General features: G+C 36.7%; 2 protein-coding genes across 2 annotated transcripts; one reads left to right on the top strand and one right to left on the bottom strand.

Moving 5' to 3' along the window:
- The first annotated feature begins 1,543 nt into the window (after positions 1-1,543).
- LOC100338549 (olfactory receptor 4P4-like) lies at positions 1,544-2,455 on the top strand. Its single transcript, XM_002709118.2, has one exon. It carries the CDS (start codon positions 1,544-1,546, stop codon positions 2,453-2,455), a length of 912 nt encoding a protein of 303 aa, XP_002709164.2.
- Positions 2,456-4,683: 2,228 nt separating this feature from the next.
- LOC100339045 (olfactory receptor 4P4-like) lies at positions 4,684-14,966 on the bottom strand. Its single transcript, XM_070059868.1, has 3 exons — positions 14,068-14,966; positions 5,473-5,503; positions 4,684-4,851 (listed from the first exon to the last, which is right to left on the bottom strand). Exons 1-3 carry the CDS (start codon positions 14,964-14,966, stop codon positions 4,684-4,686), a joined length of 1,098 nt encoding a protein of 365 aa, XP_069915969.1.
- Between the last annotated feature and the right edge of the window lie 6,167 nt (positions 14,967-21,133).

Here is a 21,133-nt window from a genome sequence, read left to right as displayed (position 1 = left end):
AATGGTTTAAATGACTTTTAGAAATTTAAATGTCATAAAGCAAATTGAGGCTTTTCCCTTAGATGAAATTAGGATTGAATAATAAATTCAAATATGATTGGTTTCAACCATTTTAATATTTTGAAATGCCATAAAAACTACCTATTTATGATCCAAAATAATCCTAAAGACATAAATTTTGGGAGTTTTGATTCACTGAATTCAATTGCTTCTGAATAACTGCAAAACGACATCCTATGAATTGTAGACATTTGGAGTTTCTAGCTATTGAGACAGACCCTTGTTACATGCAGACTAAAGTAGTAAGTGTGCTGCAGTAATTGCATCTCCATTGGAAGTCATTTAATTTTTCACCACTGGGTAAAATAACTCAGATTTAATTTCCTCTTAATAAAAAAATCAGCATTGTATACAAGATTCAAAAAACCAAATTTATAAATTTTTGGCCCAGTACTAATTCAATCAAGATACACTGATTGCTAATAACAAATACATTTTATATAATTTCTTTTTGATTTTATTTCCTATATTGTAAATAAAATACATGATATCCCTAACAAAAGTCACAAAATGTAAAGCAACTTGAATATACATATGCAATTGTGTTTTATCTTCTCTTTGCCTTCAGCCTAGCAAATATGAATTAAATTTCAATACAAAACACTCTTCATATGATAAGTAAATAGATTTGCTAATTATTTTTCACAAATCTAGTCACTTTGCATTTTATATTTTGGTACATAATTTTTAATAATTTTTCCATTAAGATACTCTTTAACTTTTTATTTATTCACTTGTTTGAAAGAAGAGAGAGAGAGAGAGAGAGAGAGAGAAGAGAAAGATAGATCTCCCATATTCTAGTTCACTTTCCAAATGCTCACAATAGTCTGGCCTGGGCTATGCTAAAATAAGGAGCCTAGAACTCAATTTGGGCATACTACATGGATGGCATGGGTTCAACCACTTGAGCCATTACCTGCTATCTCAGAGGTGCAAAATGCCCAGCCCAACTCTTAACTTTTTAATATATCTGAAACTACATTGATTTTAAATGACCAATTGTAGCATTTACTCACATGGCGGGAAATACCACACTTTATACATAATAATTCAAGGAAATTAATTTAAAACATATCTGAGAATACACTTCCAGATAATTCAGGAAATCTATCCAGACTATACTAGAAAAGTGGCTCTATTGGTTAGTGACACATATTTTCAATTGTGCCAAATATACTTGTTATATAAATTAAATGTGTGTTGTTATCTAAATACTATAGAAACATTAAGAACATTTTTTCTTTGTGATACAGTATTATTGGAAATATTCTTTCATTATTTTGGTTAAGCTGAAGTATATCAGTATGAATGATGTCATAATGGAATTCTAGATAAGAAATTTCAATTATTATGATTGTTAAATTCAGGCTAATTAATTTTTAAAAGTTTTGTGTTGTTGTTTCTCTGCATCTATTTGTATACAGATCTTGTTCTTTTATCTTCACATTTTTGTGTCTTCTGTGTGTACAATGTGGTGAAGTACATGGAGAGCCAGAGGAATATCTCAGAGTTCATTCTACTGGGGCTTTCCTATGACCAGAACATACAAGCGGTTTGCTTTGTGATCTTCTTACTGTGCTATGTGGCACTCTTGATGGGAAACCTCCTGATCCTGATCTCCATCACATGCAGCCCTCTTTTTGACCAGCCAATGTACTATTTCCTCAGCCACTTATCTCTCATGGATATCTGCTTCACCTCCTGTGTGACACCCAAATTTATTGGTGACTTGCTGGTGGGAAGAAAAACTATCTCCTATAGTAATTGCATGTGGCAGGTGTTTGCCATGCACTTCTTTGGAATGATTGAGGTCTTAATCCTTACAATCATGGCCTTTGACCGTTACGTAGCCATCTGCAAACCTCTCCACTACATGATTATCATGAACAGGACAAAATGCCAACTCCTAGTTTCAGCTGCTTGGGCTGGTGGAGCAGCCCATTCCTTTCCTCAACTGTCTATCGCGATCTTGCTACCCTTCTGTGGTCCTAATGAAATTGATCACTACTTTTGTGATATTTTTCCTTTGCTAAAAATTGCCTGTGGTGATACTCATATCACAGGCATCCTTGTGCTTGCCAACTCTGGAATTGTCACCTTAGTGACATTTGTGGTTTTATTTATTTCTTATGTTGTTATATTATTCACTCTAAGAAACCAGTCCTCTGAGGGAAGACGCAAAGCCCTCTCTACCTGTGGCTCTCATATCACTGTGATACTTTTATTTTTTGGACCTGCAATATTTTCTTATCTTAGACCTCCTACCACTTTCCCTGAGGATAAAGTATTTGCACTGTTTTACACCATCATTGCTCCTATGTTTAATCCCTTAATCTATACTTTGAGAAATTCAGAGATGAAAAATGCCATGAGAAGAGTTTGGTGTCAAAGATAGCTAAATAAAAACAAGGATGTGACATGCAGGTAGAAACAAATATGAAGGTATGAAATTCAAGAACTATTCTGTAAATTAATTCTTGTACTAGAATTATTTATGGAGGATATAATCATCATTGTGAAGTTAAAATTGATTATGAAATATTAATTTACTGTACAAAATTGAAAGTGCAGTTATTTGGGTAGTATTGAGATAGTGTGAGGTACATTACATGTATAAAAGTTATATGGCCCACTACGATTAAGATATTGACATATTGAAGAGTATATTATTAAATAAAAATAAAGCTTTAATTTATTTTTAATATAAACTTTGAGCTTTATTGGCTTTAACAGATCATATAATGAAAGTTTGATATAAAAAAGCAGTTATAAACTAAACAGTTTTAATTTATGACACTATATTGATTCAACATAATATTTAGAAGATAATTATGCAACAAGAAGTCAATATAATAGAGTCTGGTTTGAGATTGCTTTTCAATGTGAACTCTATTGACTCTGCACTGGGGAAAAAAAAATAAAACATTAGTAAAAATACCGTAAGATCAATTATCAAAACATTGAACACTTACTGCTGTCCTCTCTTTTGGGAGTTTTGTTGTGGTGGTAATTTTGTAAGAATTATTTATTTATTTCAAAGGCAGAGTAACAGAGAGAGAAGATGCAATAGATAGAGAGGTCTTCCATCTGCTGATTCACACTCCAGATGGCTGCAACAACTGGAGCTGGGAAACTTGATACAAAGCTAGAAGTCAGGAGCTTCTTCCAGGTCTCCCACAGTGTTGCAGGGGCCGAAGCACTTGGATCATCTTCCACTGCTTTCCCAGGCTTATTGAAAGTGGAACAGTTGGAACTTGCTAGAACTGGCTCCCAAATGGGCTGCTGGCATTGCAGGCAGTGGCATAACACATTTTACGATAATGCTGGCTCACTTTGTCCTTTTCTTCCTATGTGTGAACCATGGATGAAATAGCAGCATTAAGTCTGGATGCACCTGTAGATATTTAGGATTGTTCCTTTTGTATGTAGACAATGTTGGTGCTTTACCAGCCAAGCTTCAGCAATGGCCTGGTCAGTTTTTATTTAAGATACAAAGTATTTGAATCATAAAATTCAAAAAATTGGTAAATAATTAACTGTGGGTTTTAGAACCAAATGCTTTTGTATGTAATTAGCAGAAAAACAAATGGAGGCTGAAACAAACAAATCAATATTCAGCTATGACTACAACACAAATCATTGTATATTTGCCCATAGTACATAAATTTTTTTTTTGACAGCAGTGTTAGACAGTGAGAGAGAGAGAGGACCTGGGCCATCCTCCACTGCAATCCCAGGCCACAGCAGAGAGCTGGACTGGAAGAAGAGCAACCGGGACTAGAACCCAGGGTGCCGGCGCCACAGGCGGAGGATTAGCCTAGTGAGCTGTGGTGCCGGCCTATAGTACATAATCTTTTAACTATTATGAAGTATATATCTCCAGAGGATTCAGAAGGGAAAGCAAAGATTTGGTAAAATGTCTTTATTTGCATCCCTAGAAGAATACAATGATAAATGATCTCTTACAGAACAGAGTGACTGTCATAAAAATAATATGAACATGATAATCATAATAAATAAGCATATGAATATAATAATAATTTAACTTCAGGAAAAGTTTTAGAAAAGTAAATTCAATGTAAGAATGATAAGGTATTCTAGAAGTACTGTATTTAGAGGGATAAAATAGAATGATAGAATGAGGGAGATATAATTAAATAAATTTCCTTTAATGGATGAAATTAAGCAAAGTATTAATTGATAAATTGCTAATGGAACAGAAAAATTCCCAATGGAGAATCCTGTTCTGAACACATTTCAAGACATTTGGCATAGGGTAAAATATTAATGACAATACAACCAAAAGGACAAATTTTATGACAAGAATATATGAATTGCACTGGTTAGGAAAGAAAAACAAAAACCTCCCATTCAAACAGGATGCATAATAAAAATACATGTGTGTTTCTTTAAAAAATATTGTAAAAGTTTTTAATAATTCAAGAGATGAAACAAAGTCAAGGACATAAGGCAGTGGGTGCTTGGGTAAAAGATTGGTGTTTTCTGTTTACATCATCCAAGGGTCCCCAGAAAACTGACGCACTTGAGAGTATAAAACTAGTACTTGAGTCTCCACGTACCACCCTCAGGGCATGTCCTAAAACCCTAAAACCGGAGTGCTCCCTATGGACCATACAGGGCTCGCCCAACAAGGAGCCATCTCTGCATGCTCCATTGCTCTGTCTTTGCAATTATGACTATCACTCCATAACACATTAATGTAAATATGATAAATGAGTGAACTTGCTGAACAGTTTTCATTTCCATCATTAACTGACATTCTTTCTTCAGCTGTACAGTATTTGACAATACTTTTAATAGAAAAGCAATTACATTTTTTTCACATGATTGATTGGCATTGTTTGCTACATTGTAAAGATCAATAGTCTTATGCTTTATAAGAATTAAATTTCAACAATTCAACGTCTGGTTTTTAAACACTTTTGCAGTTTTTGAAACTTTGCTCCAAGATAATTCAGGGAACTTGACCATTACATGTTGAACAAAGAGGAAATCAATTTTCTTAAAATTGTCTTAGGATTTTCAAATATGTATTGTTAACCAATTATGTAATTGACAGTAATTATTTTAATTTTACAAATATTATTTAAGTATTTTTAAATCATCATAAGTAAACTGTTGGGCCGGTGCTGTGCCATAGTGGTGAAGCCGCCACCTGCAATGCTGACATCCCATGTGTGTGTTACTTCAAGTCCCGGCTGCCCCACTTCTGATCCAGCTCTCTACTATGGTCTGAGAAAGCAGTAGAAGATGGCCTGGGTCCTTGGTCCCCTGCACAAACGTGGGAGACCCGGAGGAAGCTGCTGGTTCCTGGCTTCAGATTGGCGCAGCTCTAGCCATTGCAGCCATCTGGGGAGTGAAACAGCAGATGGAAGACCTCTCTTTCTCCACCCCCCACTTCTCTTCTGCCTCCGTAGCTCTGCTTTTCAAATAAAATAAAATAAAATATTTTTAAAAAATTAAGTAAATTGAGTAAACACTCATCATTATATTATAAAAAAAGTTTGTACAGTGAGACAATAATGAATAATAAATAGCATTTTAATTCCATAAATCAAGAATAATAAATATTTTATGCATGTCAATTTAATTTTTAGTAGATTTTATAAATAGCAATCACAGTGTTTTTCCTCTTTCAGATAGCTAATGCATTTGTGCATAACATGTACAAAAGTTAGATGTATGAAAACTCAAAGAAACATATCAGAATTCATTCTGGGACTTTCTGATGACCAGAACATACAAATGTTTTTGCTGTGTAGTCTTCCTACTCTGTTATGTTGCCCTGATAGTAGGGAATGTTCTTATTTCTATCTATTCTACACCATCTATTTTTCACCAACAAATGTACTATTTCCTTAGCCATTCATCCTTCCTGGACATTGCTGTACCTCTAGTGTTACACCCAAATTGATTGATGCCATGCTAGAAGTAACTAAAACCATTTTCTATGGTTATTGCATTTCTTTGGCTGCATTGAGATCTTTATTATCACTGCCATGGCTTTTGTTGGCTACGTTGCCATCTATAAACCTCTTCATTACATGATCTTCATGAAGAGAACAAAATGCAGTCTTGTAGTTCTAGCTGTTTGGACTGGAGGAGCTACCCAGTCCTTTCAATTGTCCATTACAACCCAGTTGCCCCTCTGTGGTCTTAAGGAAACTGATCACTATTTTTGTGATATTTTTCCTTTACTAAAGTTTGCTTGTATTGACATCCACATCACTGGTATCCTTCTGGTTGTCAATTCAGGAATTATCACTTTAGTGACATTTTTTAAATTTTTTTCTTATGCCATTATACTATGTACTTTATGAAATCACTCAGCTGAAGGAAGATGCAATGCCCTCCCTTTTTGCGGGTCTCATATCACTGTGGTCATCTTACTTTATTGGACATGCAATGTGTTCCTGCCCTAGACCTCCTATTCCTCTCCCAGAGGATAAAGTAGTCCTGTTGTTTTATACCATCATTGTGCCTGTGTTCAGTCCCTTAATCTATATGCTGAGAAATGCAGAGATGAAATATGCCATGAGAAAAGTTTGTTTTCAAATGTTATTTTCAAAGAGAGTATAGAGTTAAATGAAGTAACTTATTAGCCAAGGTGTTTATAAAAGAAAATGATTAGATGCAGTTTAAATAGTTACAAACTTATAGATCTGATAAATTTTTCTACCTTTAATGAGATGAATGAGAATATGAGGACTTAAGCAATTAAAATAATATGCAATATATTATTAATTTCAGTATACCAAATGGATTTTGAAAATTCAACTTATTGATTATTTAGATGGTTTCAATATTATTAACCACAGGAAATATTTGGGCAAAAGCAAATAAGGTAATTTTATATTGAAAAATAAAAGCACATTGCAAAAAATGTTTTAATGATATTTTTCTTAAACCTTTGGGCTTGGAATTCAGCCCACAAAGTGGCATACATTTTATGGTAGTAGAGAAATTTGTATCCAAAATTGAAATATAAGTTTAATTTCTTCATTATTTCACTATTATTTGAGAGGCAGAGAGTGAGAGATTAAGGGGCAAAGAGAGCCAGAGAGAAAGAAAAAGACCTCCCAAATGACTGTAATCGCAGAGCTGGGTCAACTTGGAGCCAGGAGCTGGAAACTCAACCTGGGCCTTCCACATTTGTTGCAAAGGCCCAGATAGTTGAATAATAACCTGGTCCCTCCCAGGGTATACACTAGCAGGAAGCTGAATAAAGAACTGAAGCTGAGACTCGAAGCCAGGTACTCTGATAAGATGTGATGTCCAACCCTGTGTCTTGCCTGCTAGACCAAAAATGCACCTCTGAAACACTACTTTTCTATTTTTAGTAGGACATTCACAGCTCCTAGTAGCATTCAGAAATCAGTGTTGTAAATACATCTATCCGCAAATTAATCTCTTTTAGATTATATTCTGTCAGAGATTTTTCTCTCCTTAGTCATTTTCATTTACTTAGTCTTTCATTCCAAAAATTGATTATTTATTATGCCAGCCATTACATGAGGAACACAGTTAAAAAAAAAAAACTGAAACCACTAACTTTGTGAACTTATACTAGTTGAGGAAGTCACTAAATAATTACATAAAAACATATAATAGGTATTAGATATTGGCTGTAGTACCAGCATCCCATATGGACATCAGTTTGAGAACTGGTTGCTCTACTTCCGATCCAGCTCTCTACTAATACTTCTGAGAAAACAATATAGGATAGCCCAAGTGCTTGTGCCCCTGCATCCACCTGGGAGACCTGGAGGAACCCCCTGGCTCCTGGCTTCCATCTGGCCAAGCCTTAGTTGTTGAATCCATCTGGAGAGTGAATGAGAAGATGGAAGATTTCTCTCATTCTATCTCCTTCTCTCTCTCTGTAAGTCTGCCTTTCGATTAAAAAAAATCAATATATCTTTAAAAAATTATTTGAGTGAAAGAAGAGTGATTACTTCTGTGAAATGCAGAATATATCATGGACAATCTTGATAAAAATAGCTCCAGTAAACAAGAGAGGTGAAAAGTTGTTCTTGTAATAAAATTGGGAGGTGGGAAATCAGGTACAATCACTAAAGAAAGAAGAGAAATCAGAATTGAAGACAATGAGGAATTAAAGAAGAGAGAAAAGACAGCTGTATTTCATATGATAGAAATGGGTTCTATTAAAGAATCAATTTTGAAATGGTCATGGATCTCATACAAATGTAGATTTTATGGGGCCGGTGCTGTGGCGCAGCAGCTTAAAGCCTTGGCCTGAAGCTCCTGCATCCAGTATGGGCACTGATTCTAGTCCTAGCTGCTCTACTTCCAATTCAGCTCTCTGCAATGGCCTGGAAAAGCAGTGGAGGATGGCCCAAGTCCTCGGACCCTTGCACCCATGTGGGAGACCCGGAAAAAGTTCCTGGCTCCTGGCTTCGGATCAGTGCAGCTCTGGCCGTTGCGGCCATCTGGGCAGTGAAACAGATCGAAGACCCCTCTCTCTGTCTCTACCTCTCTCTGTAACTCTGTCTTTCAAATAAATAAAATAAATCTTTAATAAAAATTAATTTTATTTAGGCCAATATTTAAAGTGGAAACCAATAAGATATTACCTTTGATTCAGAAAAGAAGAAAATCACTACATATTTATAGTCAAGTAAGAAATTTGGTAGATATCCACAGGGCAGCAAACAATTACATTTCCGTGGACATGATTTTCATTTTGAAGGACAAGGATAATTTTCTCCACTATTATTTTCTACAGATTAATTTCTATATCTACAGAATTGTAAACTATCCTAGACAAAGTCAATGGAATGTGAATAACCTTAATGGAAAAGAGAGACATACTCCATGTTCTGTTAGACAAGATGGCCGATCAGAGGTTCTTGTCTTTGCAACAGGAAAGAACTTCAGATGTGAAACAGAGTAGCAGTATGCATGCTTGTCAAATTTAATGAAAAGAACACATGTGACATGCTAAATGGGAAACTCAGTAATGAACTGAGAGCCAAATCACTTTAAATGGAGTTATTGCAGATTTAGGTATGGGCTCACCTTTTGTTCTTCCTGCTCCCTCTTCTGGGACATTGCTGGATGGGGGGCTTTCTGGGCATGTAATTCCCTAAATCCTCCTAGGACATTAACAGCACAGTGTTATTGGACCTGACAGCCCCCTTGGTGCAGGTTAGGGAAGATTCCCCTAAGGTCCTCCAGTGGGGGGCTGGGACACATGTAACAAGGTTAGTGAATTTGGGCATGACCTTTGATATGTAAATGGAGGTCTGCTTCCAAGGCATGCATCTACATTTCTTCCTTCATTTAACTGCACAGAAATTCCCAATTCTGTTCAACAATCCCCCTCAAAAACAAAGGCTAATGTCTACCTTGCTGTCTATCAGTTCCAAAGATACTCATCATATTTTCCCTCTGCATTTTTAGGCTAATATCAATGATCCAACAGAGAAAACTTATTAATGACTTGTAAGAGGAAGCAAATGATGAAAAGATGTTCTTGAAAGATTAAAAGGGATGTGATCTAGTGCAGGGATAAAACACTTAATATAAAAAATATATTTTAAATGACTAAGTTTTGCAATTATTTTTGCTCCATCTGTTTTAATAACTTCTCTTCAAAATTGGTATTCCAAATACAAAAATAAGAGATTTTGAGGTCTGATTTTTGCTAATCCAAAGAGAAAACTTGGCTTTCTTGGTCATCTTACTGCTAGGTAGCAAGATAGATAATAGCCTAGGTATGTGAGAGGGACTATAGAACAAAAATGTGAATGTTTGTGTGGTTAAATGAAGGAAATGTAGAAGCAGGCCTCATAAATAGACCAGTACTGGCACATCTAAATCCTTGCCCTTGTTCCATAACCTTGTTAGGTGGGTTGCAGCCTTCTCCCAGGAACAGCTTAGGGGAATCTTCCAGCCCTGTACCCAGATGTCTATTAGGTCCAATAACACTGTGTTGATAATGTTCTGGGAGGAACTTCACAAGCTCCACCACCCCAGGAAAGTCTTCCACCCAAACATATCCCAGAAGTGGAGGAAGAGAAGAAATGGTGGTCCCATACTCTCATATTTAAAAATTCTAGTTGGAAAGAAGATTGCGCTCTCAGTTCTTTTCCGAAAAGCCAACCTGATATTTCGGGGTATTCTTATTAAGCTCGGCTAGCATGCTTACTGATAATCTCTGTGTCACATGTGAAATCATTTGTTTTCACAAAGCCAAGGACCTCTGATTCAACCATTTCCTGTAGCATATTTGGTGAGCCAGGAGAGAACAAGAGCAGTGGTAAGTCCTGGGCAACATCACCCTGAGCAATGATCCCTGTTTAGCCTACTTCTGTTCTTTATCCTGCCTTACCTCGTGGTAGCTAAAGTCTCCTTGCAACACTCATGCAGACATGAGTTAACCTGCTAAAGATGCCGTTAAGATGCTCACTGCCAGAAACCTTCTGTGAGAGGATAAGCTGGAAGTGGAGTGGGGAAGGTTGCATTGAGCATCTGGCCAGCATCCAGAAATGTTCTCTCCACTGGCACACCATACTGCAACTGAAAGGGTTCACATTTTCTCACTCACTGATGTAAGGAAATTTCTCTGACCATCTACTTAAGAGCCCTTTGTTCTACGGTTGGGGCCAATATGTGCCTTGTTAAACTCAGAGCTTTCTAATCAGCACTACACCCATTGTAGATCCCAAAGCCTGAAAGGATAAAACAGTCTATGAAAACTTGCTGCGCTTTCCTAATTGCTGTGAATTGCAGAGTTATTGTAACTATGGAGATTTTGAATCTTTCCTCACCACTAGTTGTGAGGTTCATGGAGCTATGTCTTCAAATAAAACATTGCTGGTTTTATACTTACATGTTTTATCTTCCAGTTTTAAAGACTTTCCTAATATTTCTGGAAGAGTATAATTGTGTAAACAAAGTATAACTATGGTTTATCCTCTGATGATTCACTGCCCAAATGTCTTCAATGGCTGGAGCTAGTCCAGTCTGAAGCCAAGAGTTCAGAACTCCTTCTGAGTCTCCAACATTGGTGGCAGGGGACCAAATACTTGGGCCATCTCTCCCTGCTTTCCCAGGCTCATTAGCAGGCAACTGCATCAGAGGTGGAGCAGCTAGAACTTGAACTGGCACTCAACTGGGATCATAAGAGTGACTTAACACTCTGTGTCACAACACCAACCCCTGGTTATTCTTTTAGTTGGTGTTTTTCTCTTAATTTAGAGGTGTTACAAGACTGCTTCAGGATGCAAATTGAAATAAACAGTATACAGGAAAGAAAGAAGTGGAGGAAGTATAAATATAATATTCTTGATGAGAAAGTTAATACATATGCTGTTAAAAAGGTTTATGGAAACTGAATGCTGTATAACATTAGATTTTATTAATTAGAAGGAAATTATTTTAAAGATAGCACTCATATCTTAGAAGTCCAAGTAACAGGAAAGTCTACCTCTTTGTTCTTTGGTATATGTGATTGCCCTAAGTAATGCAATTGTATTTTTTATTTCACATGCTAATCCTTTTAGTCAAGGTTTTTCTGTGTTTTTGAAGCTGGCCTATGTAACAAGAATTTTATCTCAAGGGAAGGTGTCTCATGTTTTCTGTTGTCTTCATTGAGTATTGATAGCTTAGAAAAATTGCACCTTAAAGGAATTAGCATTACTTGCCTATTTGTAAACATTAGAGTTATCACCTGAACTCTGAGTAGATCTGGTCCAAAGCTCTGGCCAACAACACTCAGATTAAATGAATTATAATACTTTTATTTTGACCAAATGGTATGAACCTGTGATAATTCTTTAAAGTTCTTAAGATTTAAAATTCTGAATTAAGTCTTTTGACTTTGGTTCCTTGGAAATATCAAAAGCTGGAACCTTCAAACTGGAGATAAAACAGCTATTTGAGTTAATTTAGATTATGTAAAATGCATTGTCAGGTTATAAAATGATGTAAAGTAATGCCAGATTTATGTTATGCTTACATAAGGGTCTGATGGTTTACATACTGGGGTCATTCACTGCTGATGGGATATAGTTTCAGAAAGGATCCATCCCTATGGCTTTATGCCAGACACAGATTTTCCTACACGTTATGTTGGCTGCTCTATGGTGGGGATTGCTGGGATATATGCTCTCTCATTCTCAGCATCTGCCAAGGTCAATGGTGAGTCAGGAAACTGGCTGCTCACCTTCATCTTTGCATGCACTTCTTCTCCCAGATAGCTAGTCTGTCCCAGCGCTATGGGTTAAATTCCCCCTACTAGGGTATGGAACTCCCCCTTTCTGCAAGAGGTCAGGGTAATGTACCCATGGGAAGTCCCTGCCACTCGGCAGAACTCATGTCAGGGATAGGGAGACACACAGTAGTCATATGGAAGAAATACCCACTCTGCCCAAGTTTTTCCAGCCATCCAACAGCCTAGGCCAGATAAAGAATAAATAGACACTTTTTCCCCTCTGCAAAGCAGCAAGCTAAAGCAAACTAGGCTGGATTATGTTAAAAGGAAAATTGACAAAGACTTAGAGATGAATGAGTCTGGGTTATGTGGTAAGCACTGGGTAAGACCAAAAGCCCAGGAAGGTGGGTTATATGGTAAAAAATTGTTAAGTTCAAAAAGTAGGGCAAAAGTTACTGGTTCTTAACTAAATGGGGAAATGACACAGAAGGCCTGACTTATTTCCCTATTGCTCCTCTATTCTCTTCCAGATTGGGAAATTACTCTGCATACCATGTAACTCTCCAATAGGTTGTACAGTTTGAACCTCACTTTAAAGATGGGATGAGAACTGTTTTTCTGTAATACTGCCTGGCCACAATACAGGGAACAAAATATGATTAGAAAATGAAACCTTATATTATATTATATTATATTATATTATAATTTTACAGTTAGATCTATTCTGCTGTGGGTGTATATTCCACGAAGAATGCTGTTTTGGGGTCAAATTGGAAAGACATAAAACCACACTCATCATTACTTGCTCCAGAGCCACATCAAACAGAATTGAATTTCTGGCTCAAAAGTGGATCATAGAAATCCTGACCATTGCCTCTCCTTGTCTCTACATCTTCCATACTCTCACTCCTTCTCTTTGGACTGTTAAGTTTTAGGAAATTTTGGGTTCAAAGAAGGCACAAAGATGACCAGCCAGGTGGAAAAGCCTTTATTTAGGAGAGATAGCAAACTGGAGCTGTTCTAAGCAACAAAGTGGATTTTTGACAGTTGCAGCTATGACATTTATTAAAAGATGTTTATGGATTTTAAAGACTTGGCCAGTGTAAAAGTTCACATCCCAAGCCCCAGTTTTAGAGTTCATATTTCCATGTTGCACCTGTAGGTGTGTGTAAGTCCTGATCTCCCAGTGGCCCCAGACTGTATCTGAAAATTTTTTAAATTACTTTTCATCATGATTTTTTGCTGTATTTCACAAAAGAAAAAAATTCTTATTAATGCTTTTGGGAAATGTATCAGTGTTGGGAATGTGAAAAGCTCAAGAATAACACTGGTTATTATTAGAATAGAATGTAAAGATCCAGAGAATATTGTCATGAGCCATAAACTGGATCTTTCAGAATTTTCTCTAAGTGGTATACGTTCCAACTGGAGTTGCTTTTGAATTATTTTTGGAGGATTAGAAGCGTCTTTGTTGAAAAAGTCATATAAGTTAAATGGACCGTCATTGTTTATTTGGATTACACACTGCCTTGTATAACCCGTTGCTAAATTTTGTGATTTGTTGCTGAGCCAAAAGATTAATGTGGTAGAGGAGCTAGGAACAAGACATGCAGCAGACAGTCGACCACAGAAAGGAGGCATAATAGAGAACAGTAAATTTTGCTTACAATTTATCCTGTGTACTGCTAGATACAAGACACAGGCAAGCTGCATGCATTTTAAATATTTCACTGTAGAAAATATATATATTTAGGCATACTTGTGAAAACCAGGGATGTGTTTCAGTCTATTTACTTCCTGTAGTATGACACCAAAGCTTCTTAATGGCATTCTTCATCTCCACATTTCTCAGTGTGTAGATTAGAGGGTTGAGCATGGGGGCAATGATGGTATAAAAGAGAGCGAACACTTTGTCTTCTGGAAAAGTAGTTGCTGGTCGGATGTAAATAAACAGTAGGGGAGCAAAAAACAGGACCACCACAATGATGTGTGAACTGCATGTGGAAAGAGCTTTGCGACGATTCTCCATAGAGTAGGACCTGACAGTGTGCAGTATCACAGCATATGATATCAACAGTACCACAAAAGTCACCACACCCATCACACCTGAATTGGCAATGACCAAGAAACCAATTCTGCTTGTGTCCATGCAGGCCAGTTTCAACAAAGGATACACATCACAGAAGTAGTGATCTATTTTATTGGGGCCACAGTAGGGTAAAAAGATGGCCAGAAGAAACTGGCCAAAGGAATGCAGGAATCCCCCAGCACAGGAAGCAGCAATCATGGCATCACATCTCTGCCTGTTCATGATGATGGTGTAGTGCAGAGGCTTGCAGATGGCCACGTAGCGGTCATAGGCCATTCCCATGAGAATGAAAACCTCAACACCCCCAAAGAAGTGCATGGCGAAGAGCTGTGTCATGCATCCGTTGTAGGAAATGGTCTTCTTTGTTGCCAGTAAGTCCATGATTAGCTTGGGAGTCACAGTGGAGGTGTAACACAGGTCTGAGAGTGAGAGATAGCTCAGGAAGAAATACATGGGCTGATTAATGAGTGGACTGCAGGTGATAGAAATCATGATAAGCAGGTTACCAATCAAAATTGCAATGTAACAAAGCAAAAACACTAAAAAGCAGAGAATCTCTACCTCTTTGGTCTGAGAAAGTCCTAAAAGGATAAAATCTGTGATATTAGTCCTATATTCCATCATCCAGGGCAGTTTGTTGCCACCTGAAATTAAACAAATTTTGTATTCTAATGAGATACATTTATATATGAGGGTGCATACTATGCTAGAGTAAATATTACTGGAGATAGTTATAAGGTCTAAGACCATGGAAATTTGAATTTTAATTAGGAAGGATTTTATAAAATGTTTTTTGTCACTGTCTTGAAAACATTAAGATATTTACTGGTATATTTTGTGTGTGTGTGTATATATATGTACATTTATATTTTCTTTTTTTAATTTTTTTTGACAGGCAGAGTGGACAGTGAGAGAGAGAGACTGAGAGAATGGTCTTCCTTTGCCACTGGTTCACCCTCCAATGGCCACCGCGGCCGGCACGCTGCGGCCGGCGCACCACGCTGATCCGATGGCAGGAGCCAGGCACTTATCCTGGTCTCCCATGGGGTGCAGGGCCCAAGCACTTTGGCCATCCTCCACTGCACTCCCTGGCCACAGCAGAGAGCTGGCCTGGAAGAGGGGCAACTGGGGCAGAATCCGGCTCCCCGACCGGGACTAGAACCCGGTGTGCGGGTGCCGCAAGGCTGAGGATTAGCCTAGTGAGCCGCTGCGCCGGCCTGTCCATTTATATTTTCAAAACTGTCAACCGTCACCTTTTCTTCATTTCAGAAGTTACCACTTTAATTTGTAAACATTAACATCTTCAAATAAAGCAGATTTTGAAGAGGAAATTTATCAGCTCTCAAAAATATGAGTTGACTTTAGTTGCTACAGAATTACTTTTTGGCATCTATTAAATTTTACAATGAAGAGGTGAGATTCATACTGGTCAAATAAACCATTTAATTAAATAACAGTTAAATTTTAGACTTTCAAAATTATTACCAATAGTTTACAATAATTTAGTGTTCTTCTCTAACTCCTGCCTAAAATCATATTCTATTGCATTAATGAAAAAGACTGTAAGTGAATATTCTAGTATCACTGTAGATTTCATGTTTAATTTGCTGCATGAATTTGATCAATTAGTTAAACTTTCTCAGACTTTCTTCTCCTATATTTAATTTAAAATCTTGCCTGATTTAACCCACTGAAACTCAAGTAACAGAAAAAGAAAATCATGTTTTAAAAATACATTGTAAATATTATGCTCTTAAGATTGTTTTTTTCAAATCAAAAGTAGAAAACAAAATAATCAGAATCATTAGGAAAATAATATTAGTGCACATTATTGCTAACAAATACTTGTATATTTTAGACAAAAACTAAATTCTTTAAAAATTGTAGTCCCTTACCTATATTCCTGAAGAATAATAGTTTCTACTTACTATGTGTTGAATTCTTTATTTGAAAGAGTTAATCTTGTGATTACAAAAAAAAATTGAAAATATGTTATTGTAAAAAGTAAAAGTAAAATAAGAAAAGAAGGAGAAGGGAGAGCATGGTAGGAAGTATCATCAGGTTTTTAAAAAGTATATATATGAATATAAGAAATGTTTAAAAAAGAAAAAGAAAAAAAAATAATCTCATAATTATACCCAATTCAACTGATTAGAGTTGGGAAATATGAAAATTGAAAATGGGGCCGGCACCGCGGCTCACTAGGCTAATCCTCTGCCTTGCGGCACCTGCACACCGGGTTCTAGTCCCGGTCGGGGCGCCGGATTCTGTCCCAGTTGCCCCTCTTCCAGGCCAGCTCTCTGCTATGGCCAGGGAGTGCAGTGGAGGATGGCCCAAGTGCTTGGGCCCTGCACCCCATGGGAGACCAGGATAAGTACCTGGCTCCTGCCATCGGATCAGCGTGGTGCGCCGGCCGCAGCGTGCCGGCCGCGGTGGCCATTGGAGGGTGAACCAATGGCAAAGGAAGACCTTTCTCTCAGTCTCTCTCTCTCACTGTCCACTCTACCTGTCAAAAAAAAAAAAAAATTGAAAATGAACCTACAATTTAATTTACTCATTAATCTCATATAAATTCAATAGAGTGAATGACTAAAAAATGATACCCTATGCTGTTAAATCCTATGTCCCCTGTTTTCAAGTATTCTATAGAAAATTATGCATGGTGACTCTCATATATCTTTAAGACCCATATCATATTTCTCATTTTAAGCATATATATATAACCATGTTATCGCTAGATATACCTCAGAACAACAGAGTATTCAGGCAACAAACCACGCTTCATCTCCTTCATACGGTTGTACTGCTTCCTAAATCAACCATTTCACACATATCACATCATTCTAACGCACTTCTGTTCCACTCTGGTGGATTTCCATTGTTAGGTGGTGTCCTTAACAGCCTCTTCTAGGACTGATCCTGTCTGTGATTCGACCACAGGTTATGCAGAGCCAGCTTCTACGTGCTGATGACTGGTTATCATTCTTCCAAACATTAGAATACATTTACACCTACAGTCTCAGCTTGCTGTATCTTTCTCACTGATGCAAAAGTCTTCGAATCCTAAGGTCAACACAAAGACACCATTCTCCTAGAAAGTAATAAAACCCTTCAGCCTCTGCTCCTCTGTACCTTCCAGTGTGTGCTGCCTTATACTTTTCTTCTCTGTTCTCTTTATACAACCTAAATTCTCAGAAGTCTCTATGATGTCTGGATTAAAATGTAAGAGTTTCCCTGTAACTGTGAGTTATGGTAGAGCTTTTTTGTCATCCCTCCTCAGGGCTTGTTCAGTCTTACCAGAGGCAGCTCATCTCATACAATTTCAAGATTTCACTGACAGCTGCATTCTACAATACAATATATACCCAAAACGTCTATGTCATTTGGAACTTACAAATTCTTTAGTTTATAATTTTTAAGATTTTATTTTCACAAGTAACAATTGTGCTCTGTATATTTGGGGAATACTGTGATGTTTTGATCTATGTATACATTGAGGAAAGATTCACTATAGTTAATTAGCATACCCATCTCACCAATTCATTTACTTTTCTTGTAGCAAGGTTGATTTACTTTATCAATGATTAAATTCTGTTCCTTAACTCTGTAATGGAATTTAAGCTTGATAAGTCTTAGGACTATTGTCTTATTTTCTCCTTATTCTGGACATGTGGGATAAAGCAAAATAACACACAAATTTACAACTTTCATATCTCTATCGGATGATATTTGTCTGATTTTTGACAAATGTGAGCTTTCTGAGACTTATTTTCTTGCTTTTCAAATAAGGAAAATAAAACTCACTTTCTAATCACTGCTACTTCTATGCCAGTTATTATTCTAAATGATGAAAAGCCTTAAAATCACTAAGACCTGGTGCCAGCACTGTGGCGCAGCAGGTTAAGGCCCTGGTCTGAAGTGCCGACATCCCATATGTGTGCTAGTTCGAGTTCCAGGTGCTCCACTTCCGATCCAGCTCTCTGCTATGGCCTGGGAAAGCAGTAGAAGATGGCTCAAGCTTTTGGGCCTCTGCGCCCTCATGCGAGACCTGGAAGAAGCTTCTGGCTCCCGGCTTCGGATCAGCACAGCTCCAGCCTTTGTGGCCATCTGGGGAGTGAACCAGCGGGTGGAAGACCTCTCTCTCTGTCTCTGCCTCTCTCTCTAACTCTTACATTTCAAATAAATAAAATAAAAATATTTAAAAAAATCACTAAGACCTGACTGAAATATCCATTTTCTAAGATTGTTGTCTGGTTTTCCCATAGTAAGATTGCAAGTGGGTTATTTAATCAGGAATTGTGAATGATTTGCTAAATTTGAACAGTTGTTAAAAATCAATCATATGATCAGCCCTTAAGGCATTCTGGTCTGGCTGAAAAGCTTATGAGAGCATTTCAGGCATAAAAAGCCAAGACACCGTGGTAAAAAATGTCCACTGTGGGCGAGACCCCATCAAAGTGCCCATCAAAGAAGGATGTATTTTTCTCTGAAGGGAGGAGAGAACTTCCACTTTGCTTATGGCCTTGTCTAAAAACTGATGGGGTTTGTGGATTCAAAAGGCTTCCATAGCCTAGGAGTTCATGTTAAGAGCCTTGGCTGTTCACTGATGTCGTACACAAGAGTATTAAGTTAACAACAGGAATCACTGTGCACCAACTCCCCATGCAAGTCCTCTGCCTCCAAAGAGTTGTAATAGGAGAGTTAGTAATAAAATGTGTATTCAAAGACTTATTCCATTTTAGTGTATTAAGTGGAGGGTATATTTATGTCTCACAAGTTTTAGTTATGCCAAAGTATCCGACTCCATTACTTGTTTTCTTAGGTGCTTCTTTAGTTAATGATAAAACTTGTTTCTAAAGCCTTACTTTCTTTTAATGTATTAAGTGGAGGATATTCTTATGGCTCATAAGTCACAGTTATGTCTAAGTGCTCACAAAAGATGTATCATTTTGGGTGCTTTTTTAAGTTGTTTCTCAAAAATAAAAAAAGTGAAATCAACTTCGAGATGCAATGACTTTGAGCAGCCCTTGTCTCGACTATTGAGAAACATTTTTTTCTTTTATCTTTTATTTTTTTCTTCTTATGTCATACAGATTAATGAACTCTTTACTTACTATAGACTTAATCTTCTATGTATAAAGTTAGTTGAAAATAGATATTGGTATAAACTAAGACTGGGAATAGGAGAGGGAGGAAGAAGAGGGGTGGGAATGTGGGTGGGAGGGTAAGCACCATTGGAAGAATCACTATATTCCTAAAGTCATACTTATGAAATGCATGAAGTTTGTATTCCCTAAATAAAAGGTTTCTCTGAGAAAAATCAGTCATGGTGTCTTTCAGCTGTAGAAACCTAATTACAATCCTTTCTTTATGATTGCGCCGCATTGGATTTGGTTACTTTAACTAATTGATACTTAATTGCCAAATTCATGAACAAATTTAGTTTCAGTGTTCAAAAAAATAAAATAGAAGTTTCTTTTAGTGTATAGCACTACCATTGGAATAATTTTTGAGTACTGAAGAGATAAGAGTACAAAGATACAGAATGTTTATAATCAAAGTTACTCCTGGACACATAGATACAGACTGGCTTTTTGGAATGGTCCTTCTGAATTCTACAATATATTATTTTTTTAGCAAAATGACTAATCACCTGAAACCCACCCCTTCAGCCTCCTCCACGTCTGTGTTTTGATTGTGGAGACCACACTCTTGAATGTAATGCTTCATCTGAAAACTCAGGTGCTTTCCCTAACACCCCAGTGGCCTGCCGTCAGTGGTTCCCAAAGTGTACAGAACTAAATCAGGTAGTGTTTTATGCTTCACATTGTCACCCACCATAGAGGAATATCCAGGTCATCTTCACTAATTTCCTGTTTAAAAATATGTTTTGTATTTGCCTGAATTGTGTTAAGCAAGTATTGTTTGAAAGAAAAATAAGTACAAACTGCAAAGACGACACCTTTAAACAATTAACAAGAAGGAGCAATCTTTTGACATATTCTGTATTTTCCTCAATTTTCTTTTCAGGTTGAAATTCAAATCACAACTTTCAGTTTTATTTCTCCTCAACATTCTCAAAGCCATAAACAAAACCAAGGTGTGTTGTAACTTGACTCATGCAATCAACAGATGTTGATTATATAAGCATAGATATTCATATACATGTATGATAAATAATATGTATCAATAAGAGATTATCTATATTGCCAAACGCATGGAGCAATATTTCTAACAGTTTCTTTTTTTTTACAAATTGAGGTTTAAGTTTTCCAATAAATAGTAGTCAATTCACAAATGATTAGTTAATTGCTATTTTGATAATAAATTATAAAATTATAATTCTTATTAGACTAAAGACTGTGATTAATTCTGAATAGATTAAATGGAATGAAGAATGTCCAACTCTCCCAGTGCTATGTTTAAATTTAAGGTATATTCATTGGTCCACAACTACGACACACTCAGAATCATCCTATCAATGTAGTAACTGTATTAGAAAATCTAACTCTCCAAATTTAAAAAAAAAAAAAAAAATCCTGAAGGTAGAACTTACCTTTCTAAGATAAATGTCTGGTGTATTTCTAAAGCAAATTCAATAGTCTTTTCCTGGTTTTATGTTAATGTTTAATAAAAAGAGAAACTCACAACTTTAGCATTGATCTTGGGAACTGTCTTTATCACAGTCTTCAGGAAGAGTGCAAATGAAGGAAATTTGTGAATCTTGCTTGAATTCCAGACAGCTTTACTGGAGATATTTAAGTCACAGAAATTTATAGCACTTTCCC

Source organism: Oryctolagus cuniculus, chromosome 1, assembly GCF_964237555.1.
Source record: "Oryctolagus cuniculus chromosome 1, mOryCun1.1, whole genome shotgun sequence".
Classification (NCBI taxonomy): domain Eukaryota; kingdom Metazoa; phylum Chordata; class Mammalia; order Lagomorpha; family Leporidae; genus Oryctolagus; species Oryctolagus cuniculus.
This window is presented reverse-complemented; position numbering and strand designations above follow the sequence as displayed.

What these genes read in the sequence shown, in the direction of transcription:
- LOC100338549 (XM_002709118.2), top strand. Translation starts at nt 1,544, where the DNA reads ATGGAGAGCCAGAGGAATATCTCAGAGTTCATTCTACTGGGGCTTTCC.
- LOC100339045 (XM_070059868.1), bottom strand. Translation starts at nt 14,966, where the DNA reads ATGGAATATAGGACTAATATCACAGATTTTATCCTTTTAGGACTTTCT. An exon ending in AATGCCATTAAGAAGCTTTG is followed by an intron (nt 5,504 to 14,067) that starts GTGTCATACTAC and finishes TTATTTGAAAAG; the next exon opens with CAGAGCTACGGAGGCAGAAG. An exon ending in AGGCAGAAGAGAAGTGGGGG is followed by an intron (nt 4,852 to 5,472) that starts GTGGAGAAAGAG and finishes AATACTGTACAG; the next exon opens with CTGAAGAAAGAATGTCAGTT.